General features: G+C 37.9%; 1 protein-coding gene across 1 annotated transcript in view; it reads left to right on the top strand.

Moving 5' to 3' along the window:
* ARHGAP15 (Rho GTPase activating protein 15) overlaps positions 1-11,259 on the top strand; it is a 1,003,601-nt gene that overhangs the window by 788,889 nt on the left and 203,453 nt on the right. The window contains exon 11 of the mRNA XM_006834567.1: positions 3,273-3,407. Within this exon, the coding sequence (XP_006834630.1) occupies positions 3,273-3,407 (135 nt within the window). The remainder of the gene's footprint in view (positions 1-3,272; positions 3,408-11,259) is intronic.

Raw genomic sequence — 11,259 nt, 5'->3', positions numbered from 1 at the left:
GTTTCCCTTGCACACCATTATAAAATAGACACTTGAGGGGGAGAGATAGGTATAGCCAGATATATCACCATAGAAATCTTGTCAGTCTGTCTTCTGCCTATAACTGATTGGAATGCCTAAAATGGGGCTACAGCTTGCCTAGTTAAGGCTTCCTGCAGATCCTCTGCATTACATAAAACCATAGGTGGAATCCGAATAATAATAATAATAATAATGATACCTGTTAATGATGGATAATGATGTATAGATTTGTAATCAGTTCATATGAAAAACTGGGTAGAGTCATGAGAAGATTTATAAATATGAATATAATGATATGTTTAGATGAAACAAGGCTTCCTTTATAGGCTTCATTTTCATTGATTATGAAAAACTTATTATAAAAATAGGTATTGTATGCAATGACAGTCTTCAAAACTACCTGCCATATTATAAAGAGTAATAAATTATTTTTCAGAGTTTTGGTGTGGTGCTGTGGGTTAATGCACTAGACTGCAAAGTCAGTTTGAACCGCAATGTCGGTAGTTTAAGCTCACCAGCCACTCCTTGGAAACACTATACAGGTTCGCTATGGGTTGGAACTGACTTAATACCACTTAACAACAATAGCAACAAATAAATTATTTTATTATTCTTTAAAGGGATACTGCATAAGTGTATATAGTAGAAATGTTGGTTTCTATAACACAAGGTGATAACAATACCAAATATCTCATAATCAACTGGTATTGCATATATATCATGGAAGATACATATATTCCATTTTCATAAGTCATTTTAATTAACTTAATTTTACGAGCATGTGACTAAAGTTATGGGCATTTGCCTTTGACTAAGCAGTTATTTGTTGCTATTATTGTTTTCTTGCTCAAAATAAATTCATTCCCTTTTTCACCTGCACAACATTTTCTTTGGAGTCCTGGAGTGGCACTGTAGGATAAGCACTGGACTCCTAACCACAAGAAGATCAGTGGTTCAAACTCAACAGAGTCCCTATAAGTTGGAATTGACTTGATGGCACTTAACAGTGACAACAACACTTTCTTTTGGCAGTGCACCAAAATGGGCAGAGAAATCTGATGAAAGGATTTTGCAATGGACTTTTCTGATAAATTTCTGGTAGAGATAGTTGTTTGTGTGCGTGTGTGTGTGCGTCTAAGTATGTGTTTAGGTTTCCACTTAAAGTTCAATGCCAAAACTACACTACTTATACATTTTCTAAATGTGTTTTAAGCAATAAGTTGTACAACATTTTTAGAACATGTGTTAAGCTATTTCTCTAAGAATGAAGCTCTTAACAAAACATAAGCACTCTGCATGAGATCTTAGCAGCAAAGTGCTTAAAAGATAAAGTAAGAATTGGTACCATGGGAAGAACACCAGCTGTAGCGCGCACAGGTCCATTATGAGAAGTATGGTAGTGGGTAGGGAGAAAATGATTTAATCAGGAGTAAAACCAATTTTATTATAAGGGCACGCAGGGGGTGTGGCACCATAGTGAGAGGGACATTTCAAAATATCTGACAGATTTCAACAATGTGAAAACCCCGTTCTTTAAAGTGACAGTAAACCCCATCAGGTCTCCCTTTTTGATGCTATTGTTAACAGTTGACTGTTTAAAGCTGGCCTGCTAAGATGCTGTCGGCCTATTTCAATAGTGGGTAGCCAAATAAAAGACTAATTGTTGAAATACAATCAATCAAAAATGATTGCAAGGCAGAAAGAAGGTTCCCTCTGCTGATTTTGTTGTGGATCATATTATTGTGTAGTGTGACTGAGGTAGGAGTAAAGGCTGAAGGGGGGATTGTGGGGGATAAAATCACCAATCTGAAATAAACAGCTCCACCTTCGTTCCTTTCCTTGCAAACATTCTATTGAGCAAGAATGGTCACTTACTAGCCCTGGTAATAATATTCCATTCAGAGAACAGGGCCTCATAAAGATTTCAGCTAAGGTTTCTCAAAGAACATGAGCAGTACTGGTGAAACAATCCATGCAGAGAGCCCTTTCAGTGACAATTTTTAGCTGTTTTTTTTTATGTTTGGGGTACAAAATTCATAAAACTGACACCAAGAGGATGTGTGAACAGGAGCCCAAGACAATGGTAAAAGAAGAGAGCTGTACTTTACCAAATACCTGTTATATTCTTGCCAAGATACTCAGCTTTTCAGTTAACTCCCAGATTGTCTGAAATGATTATCTTAGTTTTCATTAAGCACAGAATGGAAAATCTCTTCTATGTCACATGTTTAGAAATACAAATCCTATGGATCAACAGCAATGCCTTTGTGCCTTGCTTCCTTTTAATTGTGTTTGAGGGATGTCGCTTTCAGACCCTGATACATCGACTTCTTAAGGGAGAATGATTCCAGAATCTCATATGGAGAGTGAAAAGCAGAAAATAATTGCCTAGTACTACTTTATTTCTACTAAAAACTTCATTTTGGCATTGACTTTCTTTAATATTTAAATGTCTTAACTCACTCAAGCTTCTTAAGCAAACATTTCTGTTGTTTCTAGAAGGAATTGGTGAGCACTTGTAGTTTGTCTTCACTGTGTTATCATTTTTGACAGCTTTGCATAGCCTATGTAGGCCAACAGGGGTCTGTCTAATATTGTTGCTGGGCAAATTTTCCACACTGAGATGAAAACTAAAAAAAAAAAAAAGATATTTTTGAAGCAGTACGAAGGAATTAATATCCCTTTCTCACTCAGTATTCTATTCCTTGCTGACTTTATATTCAGGCAAAAAAAGGAAAAAAGTGTTACCCATTATTCCCTTGTACATAGCAAGGCTAACACATGTAAAGCAATAACTCATTTTCTATTGCCATGTTTAGCATATGTCTCCTGTTGGCTCAGCAAGGCCTTTAGGCCGGTCCCTTGAGCCGGCCATCATTGGCAACTCTTAGCCCCTCGGCCTCAAAACCAAATAGCTTTGAATCATGTTGAGCTGTGGTGCTAATTTTCATACTGATGCATTATGGGAATAAATGTATCTGACATACTGTGTCAATGGCACTGTCTCTTTGTGTCTCTTGTTTTTTGTTAGCTGCATTCCTACAGATGGTATTCCATTGAAAATGTTCCCTTCCTACGGAAAAAGGAGGGAAAAAAAACAAAAAACAAAAAACGTGCACAGCACCAAACCTCTAGGTGCAGAAGGCTGTTAACGGTTGCTGATGATAGTAGGCAAACATTAACATAATAATTAGTGTCTTGTAATTGTTTCATTAAAACCAGTTGTTCCATTTCTCCTCGTGTTTTCCCAGAAGAGAAGCTGAATTTGGACGACAGCCAGTGGGAGGACATCCACGTTGTCACCGGAGCACTGAAGATGTTTTTCCGGGAGCTGCCTGAGCCGCTCTTTCCTTACAGCTTCTTTGAGCAGTTTGTGGAGGCGATCAGTAAGTACCTCACATTCAGGAGCAGTTGGTGGAATAACCTGGCACTGTGGAATGATTAAGTAAATAGTAACAATGATGATGATAATAATAATAATAGGAAACAGACTTTCTCCTCAGTGCTCCCTATCTGTAGTTTTAGTGTCTGTGTTCTTGATGGCTTATTTTTTTTTCAGACTGCAATATTATCTAAGGTTGCTTGGTTTTCATAAATTAGGCAACAAAGAAGGTGGCATCCTATGCAAGGGGGGCAATTTGGAATAAACTTCTTCTCCAATGAAAATAGCTCTCCATGGAATCTGTTTTAATGATGTTACCTTTTGCACCCCTACTCACTGACTTTATACTTTCAGAATGGCAATGGCCTTTATACTTTATAATGAATTAAAATGGATCTTGCAAAGGAACATTTGTTGTTGTTAAGTGCCGTCAAGTTGGTTCTGACCCATAGTGACCCTGTATAGGGTTTCCAAGGAGCAGCTGGTGAGCTTGAACCACCAATCTTGCAGTTCAAACGATTTTGCAGTCTGACGCATTAGCCCACAGGAACATAGGTGAGCTCAAAATCACATATCATTAATGATGTGCTTTAATCAACTGAGGTATTACATCTCTAGGCTCATTCACCCTTTATTCACCAACACTAGTAAATGCTCAGCAATAATTTGCTTATGAGGGATGTAAATACTAAACAGAAATGAATGAAAAGATTCCACTGCCAAACTGGTGACTCTGCAGAACATTGGATTATACCCTCTACTAAACAAATAATCATACTCCATGAGACTCCCATTCCTGCCATTTCCTTACTCAGAAAACAGTCAATATTTAAGTGAAATAAACAAATTAATAAGTGAAAAATAATCTTACCAAAATTCAAGGAAACTTCTGCTGTTGATTCTTGGAGAAATAGCTACTATCACATCTCTAGATGCAATATCTGAGGATACACTTACTAGGATTCTACAGCTTGGGACAAGTTTCCTGGCAAGCATGTTGATTTAAGAGAGAAAGAAAGAAAATATAAAGAAAGGTTTAAATTTTTTAAAAAAGCACTTACAAGCCTAACAGGAACTTAATTAAAGTCCAGTCAAGAAAAATATCCAAGAAAGAAATGCTCTATGTTGGAGACCTGAACTTTGATAACTATGCATGCCCTGCTCCCATCAGTGGGATTAGACGTGCCAGTGCAGTGGAATGGCCCCTCAACATAAACTTCTTCTGTTTTATATTTCACAAAAGTCACTTCACTATCCAAAGCTTTGACAAAGAGATGTCAAGGGGAACAAAGCAGAGTTAATTCTCCTAGGTCTTTCTCTTGTTGCCTGCTTCCAATTTCAAAATGTTGTTGTTATTTAATGTAGTAACAGTGCTTGAAGGGAAGCTGGAGCTCTTGTTCCTTATCATGACTTTTCATTTCATGAGCCCTGAGCTTCTTAGGATGAGCAACATTTTATAGTTCCCAGGCCCTTTTAATTTACTGTAAATGGAGGAATGAAGAAAAATAAACAAGTGTGCATTTCCACAATAGCTATTTTGATATATCTCAGAAAATGCAAGATTCGAGGGTCACTCAGGCTGCTAGGACTGTATAAATGGGGCAAAGGGACTTGCATTTGGCCCCTATTCTTGATTGTGTAAGTTTAAAGAACTCATACAATTTTCACATCATGGCCTACCCACTTTTAAGTGAGAATTATCAGTCTTATCATAAAATGTACTTGTATTGATGTGTCGATTTAAGGACTATAATATGACTATAATAAGGAGCCTCACTAGCGTGGTGGGTTATTAAACTGGGCTGCTAATCGCAAGGTGAACAGTTCGAATCCATCAGGCACTCTATGGGAATAAGATGAGGCTGTTTGCTCCCATAAAGATTCACAGCCTCGGAAACCCTATACCAGGTCGTTATGAGTTGGAAACGACTTGGTGGAACATAACCAAGCAATATGGAAGCATAAAGATTTATAGTCTCAGAAACTCTAAGACATAATTCTATTCGGCCCTATAGTATTGCTAAATTGGGAATGAGTCAATGGCAATGGGTTTAGTTTTAATTTTTCAGATGCTAAAGATTTTAGGTATGTACTGTATCACAGGAGCTCTGGTAGCGTAGTGGTTACGAATTGGACTGAAAGCCACAAGGTCAGCAGTTCGAAACTACCAGATATTCTATGGGAGAAAGATGAGGCATTCTCCCGTAAAGATTTACAGCCTTGGAAACCCTGTATAGGGTCGCTATGAGTTGGAACCGACTCCACGGCACATAACAACAACTGTATCACTGTAAAGATGTGGAAAGCAGGCCCTCATTACCCACTTGAGATATGTCCTTTCAATTTTCCTAAAAAGTCAGACCATTTCCTGGCTATTCTTGACTCAAGCCCAAACTTGACAGAATTTGAGAAACACAAACATGGCCCAAAGGACAGTCAAAGCAGGGAGCATACTACTATGACTGACATCTATGTCACTTTGGGGCAACGTTGGTGAAATGGACTATGGTGAAAATAATGCCATATTGCTTAAGAAGCCCTATAAAAATGGAAGATGCTGCATAAATGCTGGCAGTGCTTTTCCAGGTAAGCTTTGGTTGAGAAAGTAGTGTAGAAGAGAAGATAGAGGAGAGTGTTGTTCATCCTTGTTCAAAGCAAAGAGAATCAAATCAGCAAACTTGCCTCAGGACCGTAAACTGTTATTTCTATTTTTTTTTAAATAATACACTTCATTTTTAGAGCAGTTGTTGTTTGTGTTATGTGCTGTCAAGTTGGTGTCAACTCATAGCAACTGTGTATATGGTTCCCGAGGAGTAGCTGGTAGGTTTGAAGTGCTGGCCTTGTGGTTATCCAACAATGCCACACAGGACATTGGACAGAGATGTTTACCAACCCTTGGCTTTAGAGCATAACATTGAAGTTAGTTTTTATGTTCTAAATTCAGAAGAAAGTTAATTGCAGTTTGTAGTTCATATTTAAATGTCCTTGATGGTAGAGAGAATGGTCATCTAGTTCCTTGGCAATAGAACAAAAAGAAATAGCAATTATTTTACTCTTTTGCACACAAATTGGATTTTGTTTTTTTCAAAATTTTAAGAACATTCATGTTTTGTACTAAAGATGTACTGGGATTTATCATACCTTTCATCCCAGAGGCACCTCTGAAGACAGGCTTGGTATGTCTACTTCCAAAAGATCACAGCTCTTGAAAACCCCCATGGACCATGGTTCTAATCTGACTGATGGGGTTGCCATGAGTCAAAATCGACTAACTGGCAATCGGTTATTTTTATATAGCTTCTTGAGGAGCCTGACATACCATTCATGAGTTCTTGGTTTTATAGTAAAATATACCGACCAGGATACAGTCAATTCGCAGAAGATTGCCACGTATGCTGGACCTAGACTTCTTTGTCCTCAGAACCTTGTCCTTCCCTTCTTTTCTGTGGAGGCATAGAAAGGCTAACTCTAGCCTGCTGTGTTGTGCAGGAACCCTGAGGGCTGGCTTCCTGCTGCTGTAGCCAGTTGAAACTGTTAGCAAGATTGTTGTTGTTATTATGTGCTGTCAAGTTGGTTCTGACTCATAGCAACCCTGTATAGGGTTTCTGAGGAGTGACTGGTGAGCTTCCGGTTCAAACCAATTTTGCAGTCCAATGCACTAACCTGCAGTACCACACCAGAACAGTTTATCTCCTGCTCCTGTCTACTTATTGCCTCCAGCAGTTTCTTTGCCTGATGATCAACCTTCTCCATGTAGTCAGTCTTCTGGACAGGCCTAATGTAGTTCCAGATTCCATCTGGTGACAGGGACCCTCTTCCTTTTGCCTCTTCAGTCCTAAGGAGGTAGTGGCTTCCTCCTGTGGCTAATACCTTGGTTACCTCTCTCTTCAGCTTTTTCATCACTTTGGTAACTAGTTCCCTGCATCAAATTAATTAAATACTTGAAGAAGTTACATTTTTTTTGGTTAGACGTGAGCAAAACACCATACAAGACAATGTCATGGTTCATGTGGTGTGAAAGTTATTTCTCTTTTAGTACCCCCAAGCTCAGTCTGTGGAAGTGTAACATTTTTATTTGGCCCCAAATTGAAACATCTTTTACATTTTCATGACAGAGTTAAAAGGTGAACAAACTTAAAGAACTATTATGCCCAACTGGAATGCTCTGCCTCTGAGAAGGAAATGTTATTTCACATACAAGCAATTAATAACCACTTGTGCTGTTTGAATTTCTGTAAATTCTCATTATGTGTTTAAAAGTCATCATTAACTATTCCACAAAGAATGAACAGAAGGCATTTACTTTTTAAAATAGTTTTTTTTTTTGGACCAAAAACAAACATTAATATTATAAGAACCTGCCATTGCTATAGTGATTCCCTGTCTGATAACACTCATTGGGGTAACAAAAACACTGGAGATGGTTTTATATTTCAGAATCCAAGTACTACAGCTATTGATCTGAAATTCCATACTTGAGGTCAAGGCAATTGGGTCACCTGCAGGTTATTTCCTGTGGATTTAACCCACTGACTGCAAGGACTTAATTCCCTGGAAATGACTTGTACTGAAGCCATTATTAGTACTGTGAATGTGAACTCAGTAGAAAAACAGCTATAGAGTTTTATGATAGGTGATGCAATCTTGTGGCTGGAGGCCTGCAGGGGGTCTGGGTATTTCCAGGACATCTAAATCCTTGAAAATGTACTAAGTTTACCTCATTTTCCCATCCTTTTCATTCTGGCAACTCTTCAGGTTCCAAGAAAAGAGACAAAAGAGCAGTGCCTCTTCTGTTACAGTATCAGCAATTCCCCAACATTCCCAGGAAAGAGAAAAAGAGGAGAAAATCCATCAACATTTCTGGCAATAATCTCATTTAATCCTCAAAATAATAAAGTAGGAGAAGCAGAAAGATCATGTGGAAAATAAGTTCTAGTTCACATGACTACTATGAGAATTATGCAAGATAAAGTTTTCCTTGCATTATATTAGGTGCTCAATAAATGATTTGAAAAGAAATCAGTTTTTTTGGTGGGGAAAGCAAGACTCAGAAATAATTACCAAGTTTACAGAGCTCAAAAGATTAGGCTTAGTATTCGATTCCAGACTCTAAAATATAAACACTTTTCTATTGTCCTACATTGCCTATCTGAAATTATTTTGCTAAAAAGAAATCTTGGTCGAGGAACAATTAGCCTGAGAAAAAATAATTTGCTTGAGGAATAACTAATATTTTACATGATTATCAAACTAGGTGTGATGCTGTAGGATTATGCAGTAGACTGCAAGGTCAGTTTGAACCGCAAGGTCAGCAAATCAAAGTTATCAGCTGCTCCTTGGAAACCCTGTATAGGTCACTATGAGTTGAAACCAACCCGATGGCACTTAACAGCAACAACAGCATCATGCAGAAACCAATTTTTGTTTTCCAATGTCAGAATTTTATTAAGTGATCAAAAATTTTAGCATTGGAAATTTCATTGAGAAATAAGGTAGAACTTCCCCAGAGTAAGTAATGGTTCGATATTTGCTAACTAGATGTAAAAAGCAGCAATACAGCATTAAACAAGCAATTGCTCTCTTGTCGTCTTTTGAAATTCATTCAGATATTTGTTGTTGTTGTTAGGTGCCGTCGAGTCGGTTCCGACCCACAGCGAGTAGAAAGCCTCATCTTTCTCCCGCGGAGCGGCTAGTTGTTTAGAACCGCTGACCTTAATGTTCACAGCCCGATTCGTAACCACTACGCTACCAGAGCTCCTATACACCGTTTTATTTTGCTATTTCATGAGTAATTACTTTGGGTTGAAGTGTTATTGACATTCTGTTATTACAGTTTTTTACTTGTGTCAAACTTTAACATGTATAAGTTACAAACCAATTCTTACAGAACAGTTTATGATGGCTAATAACATATGATGTGTACCTTGTCACCTCATCTCTCCAGGACTGATGGTTCCAACTCATATCAACTCTATATAGGGTTCTTGAGGATGTTAATCTTTATGGGCTCAGGAAACCTCATCTTTCTGCTGTGGAATGGCTGATGAATTTAATTGCTGACTACTCCAACTTTACTTAACTACCTCAATGTTTAGCTCCACTAGTGATTACTTTCTTTAACTTCTTGATTTACTAACCCTGTAAAGTATCTTGATTTACTAACCCTGTAAAAAATAAAGAATTCATACTGCTTCACTATTTCCAGTATTTTGTAATTCCGTTATTAGATTGGATTCTTCTGCTTATCACTTGTGTCATGTTAAATAATATGCTTGAACCTGTGTTTCTTGTCCCACGGATATTCAACAGGATCCCCTGACGGTTTCCATTGCATTGTTGTCACGTGCTGTTAAGTTAGTGCTACCTCATTGCAACCTTACATGAGGCAGCTTTACAATATTTATGGGAAAATGGAATTAAAAAATCATGGCATTTTCCAAGAACTTTTTGAAGCCTCTTTGTACATAATAGAATGAAACATTGGTTAATTCTGTACCATCTTCATGATTGGTAGTATGTTTAAACCCACTGATGTAGATATTGTGTGGTGTCTTCTGACATATCTTAGACTATATTCATGTTGTATGTCATAGATTTCATTGGCTAATTTTCAGAAGTAAATTACCAGGCCTTTCTTCCCAGTCTATCTTATTCTAGAAGCTCTGCTAAAACTTGGGCAAAGAACCCTGAGTGACCTTGACAGTATCTGAAATACAAGTAACATCACTTTCAGCGTCATGACAACACCCAAGTCACCCAGTACTACAGACTGGTGGTAGCTTCTCTTGCAAAGAGAACATAGTCACTAACCACCCTTTTCCACAGTCAACCATTTTGAATGACCCTTTTTATATTTTAATGGTCATTGTAAGTCTTCCATAATTTATCCAACTAGAAAATCAATAAACAACATAAACATTTGCATTTTTATGATTCAGTAAATAGTATTCACTGCCTGTACAAATGGCTATGCCAAAATTATTTTTCTATAGTCAATTGTCACAATCTCTATCTGCTCAAAGGATATTCCTGACAAGGCCTAATGTAATCTATTTTCTCACAATCCAAAACTTCTTAAACTTTTGCCCCTGATGAAGTGCATTCTGTCAAGCCCTGGCGTGGTGTTATAGGATAAGCTACTGGACTGCTCACTACAAGACCCATGTCACTGTGGGTCCGAACTGACTCAATGGCACTTAATAATAACAATGAGTTAAAGGGTTGGCAGTTCAAACTCACCATGCCATGCCTTAGGGTGCCAGTCTGGTGATCTGCTTCCTAAATACTATTACTCTAAATCAAGTGGAAAGTAACTAATATGAATAACTGAACTACTTCAGGGCTCTCAGCCAAAGATTCCTCTCCGCTTTCTGAGTGACAGTCCCTGTTCTCCAGATGACATGTGTATTAGTTTCCTCTTTCTGTCACAACAAATTACCTCAAACTCAGTCACATAAAATATCACTAATAAATGATCTTGGACTCCTGGTGTGGTGCTATAGGATTAGATCTGGATTGTGAACCATGAGTTCAGTGGTTCAAACCCACCAGCTGCTCCTTGGGAACCCTATACAAGGTTGTTCTGAGTTGGAAACGACTTGATGCCACTCAACAAAAACAATATATTATCTTACAGTTTATGAATCAGAAGTCTGACACTGGGTTAAAATCAATGCATCGACAGGGCTTTATCCTGGAAGTTCCAGAGGGGGATTTGTTTCTTTGCCTTTTTCAGATTCTGGAGGCTGCCCTTATAACTTGGTTTTTTATCCATTTCCTCCAACTTCAAATATAGCAATGGCAGTAGAGTCCTTCTAACATGACTCCAACCTCTTCTATACTTACATTTCCCTCCT

Source organism: Chrysochloris asiatica, unplaced genomic scaffold (assembly GCF_000296735.1).
Source record: "Chrysochloris asiatica unplaced genomic scaffold, ChrAsi1.0 scaffold00012, whole genome shotgun sequence".
In the NCBI taxonomy this organism is placed as follows: Eukaryota; Metazoa; Chordata; class Mammalia; order Afrosoricida; family Chrysochloridae; genus Chrysochloris; species Chrysochloris asiatica.
This window is presented reverse-complemented; position numbering and strand designations above follow the sequence as displayed.